The sequence below is a fragment of the Rhipicephalus sanguineus genome, chromosome 5 (assembly GCF_013339695.2).
Source record: "Rhipicephalus sanguineus isolate Rsan-2018 chromosome 5, BIME_Rsan_1.4, whole genome shotgun sequence".
Lineage (NCBI taxonomy): Eukaryota > Metazoa > Arthropoda > Arachnida > Ixodida > Ixodidae > Rhipicephalus > Rhipicephalus sanguineus.
The window spans coordinates 11677419-11697328 of record NC_051180.1 but is presented as its reverse complement, the minus strand read 5'-3'; the positions used below and the strand labels follow the sequence as shown (position 1 = coordinate 11697328).

General features: G+C 46.0%; 1 protein-coding gene across 3 annotated transcripts in view; it reads left to right on the top strand.

Moving 5' to 3' along the window:
* Nucleotides 1-19910, top strand: part of LOC119393209 (pleckstrin homology-like domain family B member 1) — a 440721-nt gene that overhangs the window by 120771 nt on the left and 300040 nt on the right. For all 3 annotated transcript variants that reach the window (XM_037660064.2, XM_049416141.1, XM_049416140.1), the window contains 3 exons: nt 1099-1209; nt 7747-7819; nt 8722-8812. In XM_037660064.2, the coding sequence (XP_037515992.1) occupies nt 1099-1209; nt 7747-7819; nt 8722-8812 (275 nt within the window). The remainder of the gene's footprint in view (nt 1-1098; nt 1210-7746; nt 7820-8721; nt 8813-19910) is intronic.

Below are 19910 nucleotides of genomic sequence, written 5' to 3'. Positions count from 1 at the left end.
TTCCTCTGTTAAGATTCTCTCTTTCTAAGGCTCTTGTGGACGTTGCTGAGGACAGATGCAAGAGTGAAATACTGTATTAATGCACACAACGTCCTACAACAAGGAAATAAAGTAATATACCATATTTCCGGGTGCATAAGTCACACCTTTGTATAAGACACACCCCCAGCATTTTGCATGACTTTGTAAGGCAAAAAGGAAGGATCTACAGTCACTGACTGACAATTCGAACATGAAGGGGACTGCCAGGATTGTCTGAAATACCGGAATTACCAGAAAATACGCGACCTTTTTTCCACAAAAAAAAAAAATACGTGGGCCATGTTTTTGGGTTGTCCCTTTTTATCCCTTTTTACAGATTGCAGAACTTGCAGATCACACACTAAACCAGACACATGCCAACATACCACAAGTTCATGGAAGAGCCTTGTGCAATTGCATCAGTGATTAAAGAATGGCTTTTTGTACTTTTGCTTCGTGAACAGAGTACCCTAAGAGGTCCCAAAATGCCAAGTTCTTAAAATTTTCTTTTTCCTGTATCTGGTGAGTGTGCTGTTCTTTCTGACAGCAGTGAAAGATGCTTACAAAAGTAAAATGGCACTACAATCACTATTGATGCGTAATAGCACAGTTTGTACTGTACAGTCGCGCTCAATATGACTTGCAACACGGGAGTGCGTGGCCTCATGAGTTTAATGATTGCGCACGGCTTAAACTTGCTTCATATTTGTAATTAATATTATTTTCTTATTTGGGAACTTCCCACAGTAAGAGAACAGCGTTTAGCTGTAGAAATAAGGGCTAGTGGAAGGAATGCGAAATCTTTAAACTCATGAGGCCACACGCTCCTGTGTTGCAAGTCATATTGAGCGCGACTGTACTTCTGCATCAGGAATAGTTAAACAGCATTTATATAGTTCTTCACTATATAAATGGGGCACCATGTGTGACTTGAACTTGTTATACCAATATCATATGTACTATGATGCAATGGGCCTTCAAGATTGCTGAAGTATCAGTATATGTTTTTATTCTATGAGAGATGTGGGATGGTGAGCTTTAAACAGAAAGCAAATGTGACAAAGCCTTTTTACTCAGGAACAACGGAGGCTGGAACTCCTGGACCAGCAGCTGAGGAATGCTACTCGCACCCCCCAGCACATCTCTTTGGATTCAAGCGATGACAGCAGCTCTTCTGATACAGAAATTGTAAGCACATTCCTCGTATCACCAAGTGTGTGTAGTGCAATGCAGGAATTCTAGGAGCCTGGCTATGTTCTTTCTCCCAAAGAACATAATTGTACGAAGTTTCACTTTTGGTGTAAGAGCTCTATGCAGTGGCTTGATTCTTTTTTTCTAAATTTCGGAAGCTTAGGCATAGTACTGTAGTGTCATAAATACACATACAAATTTGCTTCATTTAGGAAGTCTTACAAAGTAGTAGAATGGTCCGTGAATCCAGCGATCAAGGTTGGTTGGCCGGCCAGGCCTGAGGCTTGTTGCGCGGAGGTGGTGAAGACAGTTAAATGCAGGCCTGTACTACCTAGTTCGCAGCAAGTGTGTCACTGTCACATGCACATTGGGACGTCACAAAATCTTCACAGTGCGCCATATGGTCCGCGGTACTGTTGTGCCCAGAGAGTGGTCACAGATGGGGTAAGTGCAACTCCGACGTGAAGCCTTGTCAACGTAACCTCCTCTCAGTGGGTTAAACCACCAGGGAGCTCTGACCCATAGAGTTTCACAGGGTTCGTACAGGTCCTTGAAAACCTTGAAAATCCTTGAATTTGAAAATCACATTTTCAAGGCCCTTGAAGGTCCTGGAATTGTATTCCGTCCTTAAAAACCCTTGAATTTCGGGACCAGTGCATCTAAAGTCTACAGTGCGACCTGCTTTCTGTTGTAGATTAGCGTCGATGCGGCAAACTTTCTATTTCAGAAACTGCACCGTGTGAGTTTGCATAGTATTTTGTTTGCCTTGGCGTAATGTTCGTTTCACTCCACACCCGTCTGCATCTTGTCTCGGTTTCGCTCTCTCCTTACCTCCTTACGCCTTCACTCTTGTATCCTGCATTTATGCTGCTTTTTCCCCGTCAAGGGAGCGGTGCATGTGGTTAGTAAACTGTAATGATGTCAAGGCTTGCTGATATACTAGAGAAGTCTCAGCACCTGTCCTGAACATTTGTTGTATGTTATGAACTACTTTAGATGGAATCAAGGCTAGTATTTTCGACAGTATTATAATACAGTTAAAACTCGATATAACAAAACCCGATTTTATGTAGTTCCCAATCTAAGGAAGAAATTTGCATTCCCCGGCAGGTACTCATAAGCTTCGAACTAACGCAACTTACTTGGAAGTTTTTTCTGAAATAAATTAGTAAAGAACAGTGCTACACACACACACACACACACACACACACACACACACACACACACACACACACACACACACACACACACACACACACACACACACGCACACGCACACGCACACACACACACACACACACACATGCATACTGTTTTACACAGATGGCTTTTTTCTTCAAGTGCGGGCACTGAAGCTATTACGTAAAACATCTGTAACCCATAGTCACGAGCCTGGTTTTATTTTGACAACGATAGCGGAACAGTGGACTCAACAGTCGAGCTGTTCCATACCAGATGGCACTATGGGTGGCGGTGGCTTAGTGTTCCTTTCAATGCTACCACAGGAACACTACTGTATGATTTTGTTGTTTCATGATTTATGCAACGCTAATAATAACTTTCTTGCTTGCCCTGCTCGCATAATGACTGCATTTGTTCTCCCAGTCTTTGCATTCCGCCTGCATATCATGTGACGTGACTGTCTGCCTAACCTTCATCGCCTGGACCACATATGAGGCTCACTGTTCGGTGCACCTGAACAGACTTTGCACATGAACATGCGTGGCTTAGCGGTAAAAACAATGCTGTAGTAGATTTTGGGTGGCTCTGTGTTCGAATTTTAGGTTTCGAAGGACTGAAAAACCCCTTTCTCGATTTTACAAACCTCTCGATTTAACAAAGTAATTTGAGCGTGGCGATGACTTCGTTATATTGAGTTTCAACTGTATATGTATAAGTGCGATAAATTTAGTCAGAACTTGAACATTGTTAGAGTAAAAAAAATCCTCGTTTAGTCCTTGAAAAACGTGTGACAGGCCCTTGAAATTCCTTGAATATCCTTGAATTTTTTCCGTTGAAACCTGTACGAAGCCTGTTTCATATAGATACACTAGAGGGAACTCTGGCGCTAGTGTCTATGGGAGCTGCAACGCATGGTGCTTCAGCCAGCATGGGAATGATGGCTAGTACACGGATTTGTCTAAACTTCGTACTTTCGGCTCCGTTTGGCTGGGTGTCGCCTGCATCTGCTTTCTCGCAAGACGAAGTTCAGCAAACGTTCAACAGTTCCACTTCACCACTTAACTTTTTTAGGCTCCCCAATTCATATCTGGTCATGAAGTTCACAACGATCCATTCTTTTATCTGAGAGAAAACCAAAACACAGCAGTAAACAAAGCCACAAGTGCGTTCGAAGCCCGCAAGTAGGAAGACTAGGCAAATCCGTGTACTACCCATCATTCCCATGGTGGCTGAACGATTGCAGCGCCAGAGTCCCCTCTAGGTAATTTTAGGAAACTCTATGCTCTGACCCACACGGACGTGTAAGAGCTCGTGTGGTACATCGGAGGCTTTCTTCAGAGCATCCGTCCCTCGATCATCTTCAGGAAAATGTGGTAGGGGGTGCAATATGACTTGTGGGTGGGTTGCCAAATCAGCTTTGACTATGTCTGACAAGGCAGCCCGAGGTACCCAATTAATACATATCCGTACAGTTGTGGAGGCAGCAAGATGGTGAATGCTATCCAAGAGTTATATGTAGGCTGATATACTCTGTGTATATCATGAATTGCTTGCATCGAGCCAATGCAAATGATAAGCTGAGAACATCTAGCAGGTTGAAGACACTGAAGCAGCGCGGCCACTCCATCACGTATGGTGACAAGCTCGGCAAAATGGGCCGGTGGTGCGGGATCGGCAACATATGAGCATGTCTGGCCAGCCTCTGGTATCAACAGGCACACAAGAGCAGTATGATTCAGGGTGCCATTAACACTGGCACCAGTGTACGCTGACACAGTGGCATGGGTCATGTCCGAAACATGTGCGTAACATGTGCACATGTTCATGGGTCATGTCTGAAAGATACAGCTAGACATCTTAAGGTAACTGCAAATCAACTTGTCTTCAGCTTGTCTGGGCTTTTGTGACCTGGGGTTAAAATGCCCTGTGACAGTGAAGCTAAAACCACCTTAAAAGGGGCCCTGCAACACTTTGCCAAGTAATTGTCGAATGGCTTCATTAAAAGAGCTTACTGCCTCACGAATCAACTGCCGCAAAAAAGTCTGTCAAGTATGAGTGGAGTTACAGGGATTCGTCGCACGCTTCAAGCGCTTTCTCTCTCCTTCTGTACCAGCGCGCGCTCTGAAGGATACGCAGGGGGGGGGGGTGACAAGAGGGCAAAAAGATGCATCTGCTCATCAGCGCACATCATGATCTTGAGCACTTTCTTTTCTTTTTTTCTTTTAAAGCGTGGCTTACTTTCAATGTGATCATGAGTGCAGGCATGTCGCGAAGCTCACGAGCTCACTATGGAGCTCAACTAAGGAGCTCACGATACTCAAATCAGTCAATGACTGTGGCCTTTGGGTTTATGGAGCAGTCATTTGGGATTGTGGCATCATTGGTCGAGATCGGAGGGAACAATTTCTAGCTGACTTTGAGAATTAATTGTAAATTCCAGGCCGCATGCTGAGCTATAATGTTTGGCTCGCGTGTTCTCAGGAGCCTCGACTACCGATCGGCAGCGTTTTCTGACCATGCTGAAAAAGTGTTCCAGGGCCCTTTTAAGGGGACACTAAAGGTGATTAATTATTTAAGCTACACTGTTGAATTAACACTTGAAAACCTCCAAAATGTCAACATTAGCAACAACAGTGCTTTAGTAATTGAGATATTAAGGTAAAGCTATGGCACTAAACATGGCTCTAACGAGGCTTTCTGGTACATACCAGCTTGATGATGTAGCCCCACCTCAGTATAATTCTGTTGCTGGTGCTCAGCCACTAATAATAAAAAGATAATTGAAGCTCATTGCAAGCCAGAATGAAATGCTAACTATGCATTTCTATTTGATTTTTAGAGTAAATATCTTTTTGTCATTAGCCTAGGTGTTGCATCTCTGTTGATGCAAGTGCCGAAATTGGATTGCAAAAGCTGGAAACACGTCATTGCTGTCATGTTTAAAGCACCCATATTTTGATAACGATGAAGGGGATGTGAGTGGTTGAAATGTTCGCTGCCTGCCCACTTGCATTTCATTAGTTTTGTTACCATGTACCATAAAATACCGAGCAAGAGCCACCACCTGAGCAAGCGCCCCCTCCAATTTCACTAATAATTTCAAATTGTCACACTGTTCCGAGAAAGCCCCCACCCCTCCTCCGCCGCTTCGCACCTCGATCATTCACTGCATCCATGCAACACTGGCCTGCTTGAATCCCATCTGATCTTGCTTAGCAGCCTGACCTCTAAGCGCCTGTGCCTGAAATTTGTCATTAAAATTTGATATTGTTCCCTGTATAATGATCACACCCCGAACTTGGTGCAAGACACCCAGGATGATTTTCAGGGTTCTGCGAGCAAAAACATGGCCTTCGAGATCTGTATTCCGTGATGGTACCTATGATAGCGTAGTCAGCAAAAGTAAGGCCTCTGAGATCTGTGTTGCTAAAAGGGGTGGTGCCATCAAATTTGTTGCTTGTGCATTCTTTGTTGCAAATGTTTCTTATTGGTCTAGGAAGCATGATACAAGCTCTAAGATTCATGTATTCTTGCCAAGTAATTTGATATCGCCTTATTTATATGAACGACTTTCGGTTTCGGTTTCTGGGCGCCGAGTTCGACAGTGATGTCACTGTGTAGGAAGCTTGAACACATGGGCTCACAAAGCTGTGATGCACGCAGAGTTGCATTGGCTGTTCTCGCGCACACGTGCAAGCAACCGTGCGGATGCCTTCAAAACTCGCTAAAATTTTCTAATAGCGAATATTAGCGTGTTCAGAACTCCAGTATACGCAGAGATCTTTGCAGAGTACTGGGTTACCGGACAATGATACCAACATCTTGTGACACTTCATGCAGCGACAATTATAGGTGTGCTTCTTTGTTTTTGCTGAGTGACCGTGGCGAAAAAATGTTTAAAAAGGCAACACATTCGGAACTACTCCACTGCCGAGAATTTACAGCAGCAGAGACGTAGAATACATTAGATTTCTGCAACAACAACTGTGTGCTCGCCTGGTTCATCATAGTGCCACCAGGTGGCCCTACCTATCTGGTCTCACGCTTACGGCGACGGTAACCCGTAATGCTAAAGCAAAGAAGTGTGTGAACAAGCTAAAGTTCTCTAAAGTCGTCTTCGCAGGTTCGCGTGACCATGCAAAGCGCATTGCAAAATGCGAGCAAGTTGGGCTACTTTGGCAACATGCCGAGACAAAAATGTGTAGGTTCGCAGCCGATGTTCTCTTGGCTTTCCTGGTCCAGCGGAGCTGTGGGTCACTGCTCATTGTACGTCACTCTAATATGGTCTGACGTCACTAAAACTTTTGTTACACTTCCTACACAGGGATTTTGGTGTCAGTAGTGCTGGCAGTGGGTGGGTCTCGATCGTGAGAATGGGCATTTGGCACACTTTGGAAGCGAATTAAAATATATTCTAAACATTTGCTGGTACAACACTTCATGCTCAGTGTCCTCATATACAGAGGAAGCCTACAGCAGGCTTTTCATGGCCTAAAAATTTGGTGGCACCACCCCTTTAAAGCTGTTGCATTGGCTCATTGTCAGAGGGGCTTCCATGTCGTGCTTCCCGTGGTTTGATCGCGTTGCCATTGTGTTTCGTGTGTTTGCGAACAGTTGTTGTAACGTGCCGTGCTACGAATGAGATCGAGAAGACTTCTGAGCATGTCCACATGCACTCCATTTCTTTTTCTGGCTCGAAAGCTTTGCTGCCGCCATCTTTAATTTTGGTACCATTCTTGGAAAGCCTCCCCCCCTCCCCCCACACTTTGCGGTAATTTAGACTTGCTGAAGGGGGGGAAGGGGGTGCTCGCTCGGAATTTTACGGTAGTGCTTTGCTGGCTTTGGTTGATCACAAAATTCACTCTAAGTGAGAGAAAATTCCGCTTCCATGTGATGCTGTCGGGTCGCTCCCTGGTCCCACTTTTGCATTTTAGGCATGTTTTATGCAAGAAACCTTAGTGCCACCTGTTGGGCAGTAAAGGGCAGTGATGATGTATGTGAAGTCATAGGAGGGGCAGGTGAATTGAATTGCACTAGGGGTATGCGGACCCTTGAAACACGATTAGAGAAAAAAAATATAAGCATTTTCATGGCGCAAAACCTGCGCTGCGACATTTCTGGAATTATATCTTAACAATATATGTCGACTTAATATTTGTCTTCAGTGTCCCTTTAAGCAAGAATGTTATATCGGTGTGCTGACTTTATTGCTGATATACTATGGTTTCAATAATGTAAGAACTAAGGCTTCTTATTCTAAGGTACTCTTAGATGAAATAAGAAGGGGCACAGAATGCAAACAGGTTGAGCTGATAGCAATTATCACCTTGTGTTTGAACTCCTTTATTTCAGGGCTCTACACTGAAAATGGGGAGCCAGAGCCCGTGGAATCAGAACCTCCTGCTCCAAGTCCCAGATGCCACAGGTGAGTGCTTGTTTATGCTGTCTTTGACTATGACTTGCACTTTCTTTTAGGATAGGAATTTTGTTGAATAAAAATTTTTATCTCATAACGATATGCCTTGCACATCATTGACTGCCAGGATTTATATTCTTATATGTGGAATAAATACAGATACTACATTGACACTGTCTGCTTTACTCTTGCATGTAGTCAGTGCCTTGCTTTAAACAGGCTACAGTTGTGATTCTTCTTCAGGAGACAATAGCATATTAGAGGATTGAGTTCAACCGTGCTTACTATGATATCTCCCACTATGCTTGTAAACCTCATTCGGGTCTGTGTTTTCCTAAGCTTTTGGATGCTACTTGCCATGGAAGTCATATAAACTGGTATTAACTTGCTTAATGGAAAATATTACTTTGAATAGTGCAAAGTAATGCACGTTTGAACTAAGGGGGTGTTTATGTATGCAGGGGTGATCAATTGAGCTAACATGAACACATTGAATACGGGGATGTTCTTATGGGCAATTATGTGTTGATTGTTTAAATGCACAAGCAAGAAAAAAAATGACTGAGCGTTCGGAAGAGAAAGAAGTTACTGCTGACGTCGGAATTAAGCCTATATAGACCTGCGGGACTTAATGGTAAATGAATAAAAAATGGTATTCTTCTAGGAGACATCCCCTTTATTAGCAGACACATTTTATGCACCTTAAGTTGTTCCAGTGCCCCTTCATGGTACATTTCAAGACCTTTCAATAGTTTGACACTTGAATAACAGAATTAAAGGAAGTTGGTCATTTCCACCCTAATGCAGTTTGAGAGAGTGATGATACAGTACATCATTTGTAATTGTGAAGGAATGTGCATGCTGAGGTTAAACTGAGCCATTGAGCTAAAATAGCTACATATTCATTACAGTGAACAGGCTCAGTGGCAATGAGTCAAGCTTCACTGGCATCGAGTCAGAATCTTCGAGCATCATCAGCAGCAGTGATCTTCCCAACGAAAGGTAATTGTGCACTTGAAGGGCTTACTCGTCGTGATGACCTGCAGGTGTTCTTCTTTCTGGGAAAGCTCTTTTAGTACCTTTTTTACAGCGAAACTGTTATGAGATCATTTCAACGGCCGTTTTTGGCGCCGTAGTTGTCCGCCGCCGCCGCTGCCGCTGCCGCCGGTGTCGGTAACCACTATCGCACGAAATAAGAAAAAGAAAAGGAAATAAGAAAAAATTTCCAGGATGGAACGAGGTTTGAACCTGGGCCCTCTGTGTGGGAGCCCAATGTCCTACCTCAGAGCCATGCCGGTGCTTGAAACTGCGGTGGAAAAAGACCCTATACAGGCTTCATGTCGGGAAGGAACCACATTAACATATGGTATGTAGTGTGGTAGAAGAGTAAAATAACAACCAGGCGTCGCAGAAACGCAAATTCTGTAACCGGGCGTCACACAATGCGAATTGCGCAATGAGTGGGTTGCTGAATGCTTCCAACCCATTACAAAGGCCTCTGCGATAATTCTTCATCGTCATCAGCCACAGCATCAACAAAGTGTACATAATGCCTTACAGGTGTTTAGCGAGTACCACGGTTCTCCGCAGAATGACGAAAAATTGCATAGTGGCTGCTTCCCTTCTTAACAAAAATTATGATAATTTATAGCATAGTGGGTTTCTCGCAAGTGCACTTCTGTTGGTTGCCAAGCAAGCCCATAAGGCTCCCATGATCCATTTCCTCAGGGTCTCACTAAAGTTAATTCCCTCTCTCTCTCTCTTTCTCGCTCTACGTTTCTCCGGTTAACATATGTTATAAAGCGTGGTGGGACAGTTAAATAACGACCGGGCGTCACACAATATGAATTACGTAACTAGTGGGTTGTTTAAAGCTTCCAACCCATTACAAAGGGCTCAACCATAATTGTTCATCGTCATCAACCGTCGCATCAACAAACTGCACATAATGCCTTACAGATGGTACCTCGCTTCTCCGCAGAATAACGAATAATGTTGTGCTGGGTGCTTCCCAACTTCCCAGAAATTATGATTTGTGGCGTAGTGGGTACGTTGCTAATGTAACTGTATTAGTAGCCACAAGAGAGTTTATAACGGGCTCTAGAAATGCCGCTCTTCCAGCTTTCGCTGTCACTCTGCTGCACTTTCCGCGCAGGCCTGGCGTTTCTTTTTGTGTTGAATGTGATCTTTACACAATGCCTCTGCAACCTTAAAGCTTCACATGATGCACTTCTGGGTGAATGTGCTTTTGAAGGGACACTAAAGTGAAACAGTGAATCGGTTTAGATTGATAAATTGTACTCTGAGAAATTTAATGTAGCTAATTTCACCATCACAGTTTTTTTAATAGAGGAGAAAGTCAGAGTTAAAAAAAGTGTCATTTAAAAATTTTGCTCTGAAATCTCTGCACATGATGTCGCAGATTTCAAAGTGTACTTTTCATATTTCGGTGACATTAGTTCAGTGAAATTTTCCGAAACTTGTCTATGTCTATGGCCCCCTCAGAGGACAGTGTACTTCAATTTTACTCATTGCAAACTATGTAGGACTTAGTAGATGCCATCGAAATCTGTGATGTCATGGTGCCTTTGGTGCCAAAATTTCAAGGTGGCATCACTGCCCACATTTTATTTTTCTGCGTTTTCTCGCTTACCAAGCGTGTTCTCACGACAAGCATGGTGATTTTGAAATCCGCATTTTACGTTCTCCTCTGCTGCCCTTTTCCTTATTGGTAGGGTTTTGGTAGGGGCCGGGACAACCGATATCACCCGAAGGAAGGCCTCCGAGATGAAGAGGAGTCTCACGACTTTTCCGCTAGGGGAAGGGCGCATGAGCTGGGGCATCGTGGAAAAGGCAGATTGTGAAAGAGTAATTTACTAACATGAGAAAAATTGTCCTTCTCTTTAGTGTCCCTTTAAGTGCAAGCCACCTGTAGTGTGTCATAAAAGCCTAACCCTGATATTCAGAAGTGCACCTTGACTTGAAGCTGCAACTGGACTCGGACAAGTCCTGATGGAGTAGCACCCCACATGAACAAGCCCAAGATGCTCATTGGGTTTCCAGTGGTACATTCGCGAGAGGCACTGCGATAACGTCAGGTGTCTTGACTTGACATTATCGTCAAGTCGTAGCTTGAAGTTGAGTCATATTTCTGAATTGCGGTTAAGGCAACACTCACTGCATAGCTTTCCTCCAGTGCAGTAGCAATGTAGAAAGCTGGGCCAGCAATTGCTTGCATGCTTTATTTGAAAATACTAGCATGTAGTGTACATAGTACACTGACCAAAAGTACATGATGTGACAAACTCGAGTTCTTTTCGTCTGTATGATGTGTTCACTGATGTTCTATTATCTTCCTTTTGTGCATTTCATCTAGTGTTATTGTTGAAGCTGAACTTAATGGAAGCTTTTCCATTTAGTCAGGCATTTGAACTAGTTATCATTTGTGAGTGATTTAGCTGTGACCGTTTGATGGAGCTTATCAGTACTGACAGTTCAATTAATATTGTTTCCTAAGATCTCGCCAAATTTATGGTTAAGAATAGGATGCTAGGGTGTTTTGCTGCCCTGGCATAGGGCCTTGCTTAACGACGGAGAACAAGAGCAGGCCGTTACGGTCATAACGCGAACTAGTAATACGTCACGCCGCCGTGGCCACGAGCTTAGAAAGGAACGTTTCAGACCGGCTCGATCTGCGACGCGAGCTCACGCGGAACCAGCTGCACACGCACGGGCCCTGTTGCGTTGCTTCCCCACGATGCGCAACCATTTGTTTCTGCTGGGTCTCTGAAAAGCTGGCTTTTCTGCAAGACTCAGTCGCCTTGCGGTTTGGCTTGCCGGTTTGATTAAATCGAGTGTTTGTTTGATGTCCACGTCATCCGCGACGTTCGGATAGCGCGTCCGATGCTACAATTGGGCGTGAATAAACCGCACGTGAATAACATTCCGAAATGTGGTAACAGAAATGACTCGTTTATCTGTGTGCCTCTCACAATGCCCAGTTACGGCGCACACGCCCCCCCCCCCCCCCCTCCCCACTCTTCCTGTCTTTAAACCTACGCCTTTGTTTCTGGCAATCAGCTTCAATTCATATTGTATACACTTGAAGCAATTGAGGACACGTCACGTGACCCGGGTAGACAGGGTACGCCTCGTGGTTGTCACTGTATCCCCTTTATTACACTTTCTTGTGAATTTTTGGCTCATTGATTTTTTTTTTTTTTGTTGTTGACATCGGTGAGCGGGCAGCGTATACACGTGCCGTATTGGACCGGGGATTCCTGCCGAAATGAGATCTGTGGTGATTGTCGAATCATCCAGCCTCGCGGAAGAGCCACCGCGGGGCTCACGTATTGGTCAGCCTATATAGGACTGCCAGCTGCAGGAGCAGAAATGGGAAAGGCAGGAAGGACGGAAGCCAGCACGGGGCAAGATTGTTCGCGGGATTGCCTTTCGCAAAAGGCTCAGCGTTGCGCGCGTTATGAAGTAACGAAAGCAAGAAAGAACGTTGAAGGAGGGACGTCCAATGCCGGCCGAGATTTGTTCGGGGCTCGTTCGCTCGAGTAGAGCCGCACGGTTTCGTTTCCGGAGCCGAGGTAATAAGCTTCTATTTGATTTGGACGCATGCCTCTGCTTTGGTGGGCTGCATGGGGAATTAAAAGTAGTTCCGGCATTCCAGCTCAAGCGAAGGGTTTGTTGCATCGGCAGAAAGCTCTCGCAAAGCGGGCGCAATCTGCGCGGCAGAACAGAGAAGCGCTATTTGATGTGGCAGAGTCGCGGTGCTTGTGGAGCGGGCGCTGGTTCTTTCTTTCTTTCTTTCTTTCTTTCTTTCCTTCCTTCTTTCTTTCTTTCTTTCTTTCTTTCTTTCTTTCTTTCTTTCTTTCTTTCTTTCTTTCTTTCTTTCTTTCTTCCTTTCTTTCTTTCTTTCTTTCTTTCTTTCTTTCTTTCTTTCTTTGCTGTTGCTGCGTATGTTTCGCGCTATGGGGTAAAGACGACGGGTGCATCGTGCCGCGTCACTCGCCTCTTTTCCTCGAGCGGCCGTCGCCGACGGAATTTGCGGATAGTGGAGGGAACGCGCATTGCGTTAACGGCCGCAAGCGTTGCCTCGGGCTACTCCACGTGCGCACTAGCCACTCGGAAGCTACGACGAAATCATGCGCCTGTATTATTATTATTATTATTATTATTATTATTATTATTATTATATTATTATTATTATTATTATTATTATTATTATTATTATTATTATTATTATTTTGCTCTCGTAACGTCGTGCTTGTTGTTGTTGGCTGGCCTCTCTCGACTTCTACGGAATTCTCGGAACGTTTCGAGTGGATTGATATGAGTTCCTGGCCATTTTTCTTTTCCTGCCGTAGTGTAGAGCGAACAAATAAACGAAAGAGACGCCTCCCATAATGGCAGACGGCGAGCTGAAGCGGAGCGATTTTATCCAATCACCGTGTTCCGGTATGTCGAGCTTTGCGGAAGTGTGCCTTTGCTCTTCAGGCTTGTTCACTGTATTTGCCAGTTCCTCATCCGCAAATCCTTAGCTGCGTCCCCCTAGCTCCCGCACATAGTTTTTCATTCCCTTCACTCGTTCGTCCGCATCTTCTCATTCTCTCGAGACGCACGCCGACTCTTTCATTAGCTCTCGCTCTGTCACGTTACAAATTGCATTAAGTGCACTCGTGTTTTACCATAAGTATTTGTTCTTGCGAATATTGAGAAAAAAAAAAGAAAGAAAAGGGCAGTACTACAAAAGATAGTCGAAGAAAAGAAGTGGGAGAAGCGAGAGTCGAGACTGTATCGACCAGTCTTATCACCCTGATAAAACTCGCCCGTTTATCCTGTATTTAATACGTTCTTATGAGTTTCTCTGCCTTCGCCGTGACAACGAGAGACTTCCTGCAAACTCGCGAAGACGAGCCAAGCTTTCATTAACCGGACTTCTTTATTTTTTCTCGTTCTCTCTCCCCCACTTTTTTATATGCATTTATCTTGTAGTGAGTCCTGTCCCCTCCTCCCAGAATCGCGAGTCATGTGCAATAAGTCATGTGCAATAAGAGTCGTGATGTTCCGTGCCCTTTCGTTGTTCCGTGCACTGCTGTTGAAGTCTCTGCGGGTCAGGGCAGATGGCTCCCGGTGCACCACCGTCGTCTCTTCTAGAGCCCAGAAGTTTCCGTGTGTCAACAATACCGCCCGGCTCCTTACCTCCACACACTCCACATATAGACTAGATCAAAATTTAAAGGTCTGCAGGCTTTCTCTGCAAGCGCTAGCGACGTCGATGTTACGTAACCGCATGCAGGACGTACGATCCGAGGCGTGAGGTGGCTCCCAGTTTCTCGATTACTCGGAGTGCGGACGTCAGCTGGCTTTCACATGCATATGATTGGTGACAGGACTAAGACAGATGTTTTATGGTTAACGGGCTGCATGGAATGGCGCTCGGCCGCCAACTCTTGGGCCGCCATTTTTTGTTTACAAGAGTCGACGAGTGTGATTTCTGGTGAAATTTCTCTGTCCTCACTTTTCCCGCCAGTTTTTCGCTCTGTTTCAAGCATAAACATCGAATGTTAAGCAACTGTATAGCCGACGTAAAAATTTCCGTGACAGATTATTACGTGGCGTTGCGCTCTTGGGTCACACTTACTGAGCCTCTGGAACTGCCTTTAAACATAGAAAACGTTGCCGATCTGTATTCAAGGCTCCCCTGAACATGTGAGCCGAATATCGTTGCACTGGATGCAGAAGTGAAGTTCCAATTTGCTGTCAAGAACAGCGCGTGATCGCTTGCTCTCTTTTTCGCAATGTCGTCTCAGCTACGCAGCGAGCGGGCCGAGATATATGTAGCAACCGGACGCGACAGGTATTGGCATGGTTTCATGAACCGGCGGATGATCTCGGAGATCCCGCGCCGCTTCGTGTGGGCACCGCGGCCTGGGTGCTACGACGCACCGGCACCGCGAACGTCGGGCACCTCTCAGCCATAAATAATGGCCAATACCATTAAAGAAAAAGACAGCAATAAAAACATTCTCAAAGCGACGTAATTTTTGGCTAGCGCATCGCTCCTCCTTGACCTTCCCATCCTTCCTCCCCAGTGCGCTCGTGGCGACGAAAACGCGCAGCAAGTGCGATAACTTCTCGTGTACTTGACGGATTTCAAACATGTATTTTTTTCTCTGGCGGGAGACTTGTGAGGCGACGAAGTCCAATCGTAAGGTCATTCTGTGATAATTCAGAGAAGTTCGGCATGACCCGTTTCGCAAAAGTCGCGTCCCTTTCTTGCGCACTCTTCCGCCATACCCCGTGAGCAGGAACACACTTTCCGTGGCCGTTTTCAAGTGCTCGTGTTGGTTAGATAGATAACTGGGCCTTTGTGTCGATTTGAAAGCTGCATGGGTTGCGCTGCAGATGATCCCCAGTGCACTTTGGGGCCTGCCACTAATCCCGTTAATGGGGATGGCACTCGCCGGGCGGATTCCAAGGCCGGATGTATCGGCTCCCCGAAACGCACCACGAAAGGACGGACGATTTAGAGTTGGTCCTTTTAGTGCGCCAGCGAACGCTGGTTGTGGTCGTATTAAAAAAGCAAAAATTAAAGTAAAACAAAATAACAAGTATTAAAAGACGCCGCGCCGGCGTCTTTTAATACGTGTTTTTTCGTTGTTCACACTTCTTGGGCGAGCGGCTGGCGCGTGCTATCTCGCTGCCGTTTGAAAGCGGCCGCGCGCGCGCTTTATTGACGCGCTCGTTTGTGACAGGGCCAAACGTCATAACACACATTGTCATACCGCAATCGCGCTTGATAACTTGCCGTAGATTGTGCGTTCCCTTCGGACACTGACAGTGGTTGTTTAAGTGGATATATCGTGGAAACCATTACATGCAATGCTTCATATTAATGACGAGTACCACGTTGGTTGCAATCTATAAAAAATGTTCAAGAGAAGATTGTGACGAAACGAGTAAACATTTGGGCCAGCTTGAACTGAGTGTGGTATTTTTACGGGACGCGCAAGAGCACAAAGACAACGCTGCATGGTGTAGCCAGGGGGCGGGAAGTTTATCCCCCCCTCCCCCCCTCCCCCCCCCCGGCTACACCCCTGAAAGGCAACTTCGTAACTCCGCCCTGAAATGTCACTAGGCAGTTGCGGGGAAGGACAACGTTGTCGCGAAGGTCACCAGGCGCAGTCAGAACATAGGTATTGTGCACTAAGTTGTCGGCTAGCCTCTTTCGAAATCGCAGTGTTTGCACTGCAGTAAAGAATTGTTGAACACCCTTTGCCCCCTTTTTCGGTCGTATATAGAGGGGTTAATTAACAGTGCGCAACCTGCACACTCAGCCGATCGTTACATGCTGCCTTCATCGATAGCTTCATTGACTAGCGCGCGGCATGAGAGTCACGCCGAGTCCGCACTGGTCTACCGAGCTCCCGTTTTATCGATCTCTGCTGGCCGGTGACGATAAGCTACACGGAGCCGAGAGCAAACGGAGAAGTGTCCAGAGCTTCGTTCGAAACTACTTCCGCAATTCCGCTTGCGACAACGCCTTTTGCTTCCTGCGGACTGCGGAAGTTTCCCGCGCCTGGGGGAAATAGTATTGGATGGGACGGAAGGAAATTCAGGCACCGCAGGACGTGTATTTGGTCGAGTAGTCTCTTTGTTCGGAAGGCAGGATCACAATCAAATCGGGTGTGTTACGCGGAATAAAAGGCGGAAGCACCGTGTTTACTGCTCGTAACGTCTTCTGCTTATCTCTTCGACAGTGCACACGCGACTTGGCGGCAAAAGTTACGATGCTTTGCCGAACGGTGGCATCGATTGTCTCCGGTATGATTCATTAATGACCGGAAAGGCTACATACCACATTGCTTTGGTTTTCACTTAATTATTTCGCGTGGTGTTGGCTTACGGGACGTGGCAGATCTCCTCGTACGATGTCATCTATATGGCAGAAGCGTACTCTCAGAGAAGGTCTCTGCGAATTCCTGCTCTGTTAGTACATGACCCTTCTTTCATTCAACGGGTATCTGTGTAGGTAGCAAGAAAAAAAAAAGAACTACTATATACGGCTTAAACATTTAATTAGAAGCCATAATCTCGAGCTAAGCGACAATTCAGCTTTTTTCTTAGACCTTGTGCCCTATAGGCACTTTTGTTCTAGATAGCGCATACGCACTTCTTTTTCGTTTGTTCGTTCGCTTTTTGTTCATTACCAAAGCTACAGGCGTCTTGTGCGCCCAAAAATGAACAGCCAGATTGTCAGAAAGCGAAGAGAAAAAGCATTGACCTAAAACCGCGTTATGTGTACACTCTTCGCTGCAATATGTACAGAACTCACGGATGGAAACGCGAAAATTTAGCGATGAGTAATGCACGTACTTCCGTTTCCGGCAACTACAGTTCGTATCGTATCGGCGTAATTTTGACTCTTAACACTTACGTCAGAGCCAACATTTCCTTTAGCGGCCAGACTTGCAGCGACATGACGCGGTTAGCACAATGGGTATTGCACGTGACACCGAACATCAGATTATCTTTAATGGACCTCTTGTTTAGACGACCGATAACCTTCCTTTCGTTTTGCGTTCGCTTTCGAAACGTCTCCATGTGCTATATATAATGATCCGGTATCTGGTTAGCTCTTTCTAGACAGTGCTGTGATGCCAGGCACTTCTTTTGTGTGTGGCGAAGATATGAATATTTCTCAGATATGTCATCGCCCTTTCGAGAGCCGGACACTTCCTTCGCTTATGCTTTGTCTCGTCATTTTTCTATAGCTAGCTGTATTTCATCGCTCGAGAGTTCGGAGTGATGCCAGCTACAAGACTGCGACGGCGCACCGGTCGCGGCTCTTATGCGGGAGAAGCGCATTAGTGCGGGCGCTGTTCGGCTCGCACGAGGATCAGCCTTTCACGGTGCTGTGCGCGTCCGCTCTCGGACTACGAATTTAATCTCGGCACTCCGGCGTGGACGTCAGCGACGATTTGGGCACCGAGTCGTTCAAAAGGAGTGAAGCCGCCGACGCGAATGAGAGAGGACCCGCTCCGTGACGGGCTCCTCATATGCGCGTCACAACTGACAGCGCCAAAGATAATGAAGAGGAGGAGTGCTTCCTCTGTGGGAAAAAGGAAGCTAGAAAGAAACGCAGGCAGACTTGCGAAATCAAGGGCTTCCGCCGCTTTTATGTTTGTTTTCCTTTTTCTTCTCTCCATGAAACCCACGAGTTTGAAGGGTAGCGTCACTCGGAGTTGTCTGTGCGTGCGTGTATGTTTGCGAGTGGCTCAGCTCCCGTCCTGCCGAGCATGCCTTGAAATATGGGATCAGGCTGGCGTCGGAGGAAAGCTAAAACGGTGCAGCGCCGTGCAAGCTGTAGCTGGCGACTGCCTTCAACAAGGACCACGTTTTCTAAACTGTTCGCTTGTAAGCCTGATTAATCGACGCCTTATATGACTAGTTCAGTAATTCCTTTCCCACGCGTGAACCCGCTCGTGAATTAGACATTTTAATCCTGATAGACTTAGGCTGCACCGTTTTCACGAGGTGAGGTGAGAACACGCTGGAGACTTCGTCGGCCATCGTGCTGCTTTTACCTGCCGGGGGCAACGTTCTCGGTCGTTGACGTCTTAGGGCGTTGTATGCGTGGATGCGTGCTGTGTCGGGGGGCAGGAGTGGCAGTGTCAGGGTTCGCACTCACGCTTTGGCGTATAGGGAACGAATTCCATGGGAAGTCGCCTGCGAAAGTGCGCCACGTGACGCTTTAGGGGCGTGACGTGTCGGCCGTTGATACGCATCCGCAATCTTGATCGACTTTGTCAAGTGTGCTTTAATTGCCGCTCATTAACGCAGATCCCGACTTCAATGCACGAAATAGCCTGGATTGGTGTTCTTCGCTCTGTACGCATACGTGGTCTATACGTACTGCCGTGATGCGGTGTGATGATCGTGACCGGCTGTGGTCGTGCGTCAGTGCTGTCTCTATTCTCATGCCGGATATAATGTATTGGCCACTTAGCGGCCACTTTCCCAGTGAAATTAGCGATTACTGCAGCCGCTTTGTATCGGGAGTCGGTGAGGTCACTGCTATCCGATTAGGTGGTGCGGTTATGACGTCACAGGAATGTGTGCGTGTTGGTTTAAGCCTGCTGATGTACATTAGAATAACTCGCGGTTGTATATATAAAGTTAAAACGGGAGCATAGAATACTGCGCGACGTTGAGGCCAAGCGAAGTGCCCATGTAAGGTCAATCCGCATAGCGCTCTCCTACCGCCTTCGCTAAAAGCTGTGAGGCGTCGATATTTTGTTACCCCCTCGTTCCTCACAGCCAATAGGCTTTGACGTTTTGACAGCGGAGCTGCTTACAGGAGGTTAAATATAACTCTTCGAAGGCTTTGCTTTCTTATGTTCATTCACGCATCTTTTGTCAGTATATAAACAGCGGGGGTTACTCTTGCATATGAGCCTAGGGCCTGTGGTCGCTTTCTTTCGTTTGCGGAGGCAGAGGTCACGAACTGTTCTTCTCATTTTGTCCTCGCTCGTGGTGGACTTCAGTTTATTCGGAGTCGGCATTTCGAGGTGCAAATAGCGCGCTGACGTTCGAGGAAGCAAGGTGTGTGACCGGGCTAGTTGGTATTCCATATTGACGTGAACAACGCGTGTAATACACAAGGACGAAGAAACGACGAGGACTAGCGCTGACTTCCAACTGAAATTTATTAATTTATTATTGAATAATAATAATAATGAATTTATTATTATTTTCGCGGTTTCGTGGTTTTTGTTTATTAATTCTTTTTGGTTCTTGGTTCCCTCTCCATGCCTGCCGTCATGCGCAATTCAAATGAGCGGTGATCACGTGTGCCTACTTGTTCTCGTTTTTCTATGTTTGTGTTAATAAATTTCATTTGGAAGTCAGCGCTAGTCCTCGTCGGTTCTTCGTCCTTGTGTATTACACGCGCTGTTCACGTCAATACAGTTCGAGGAAGGTCTGATGAATTAAGAAATCCCGAGCTTGCGGAGATATTATTATTATGTCGTATTTTGTTCGGTACCGGGCTAGAGTGATAAAGAAGTGCTACGGAGCGAGCAAGGAA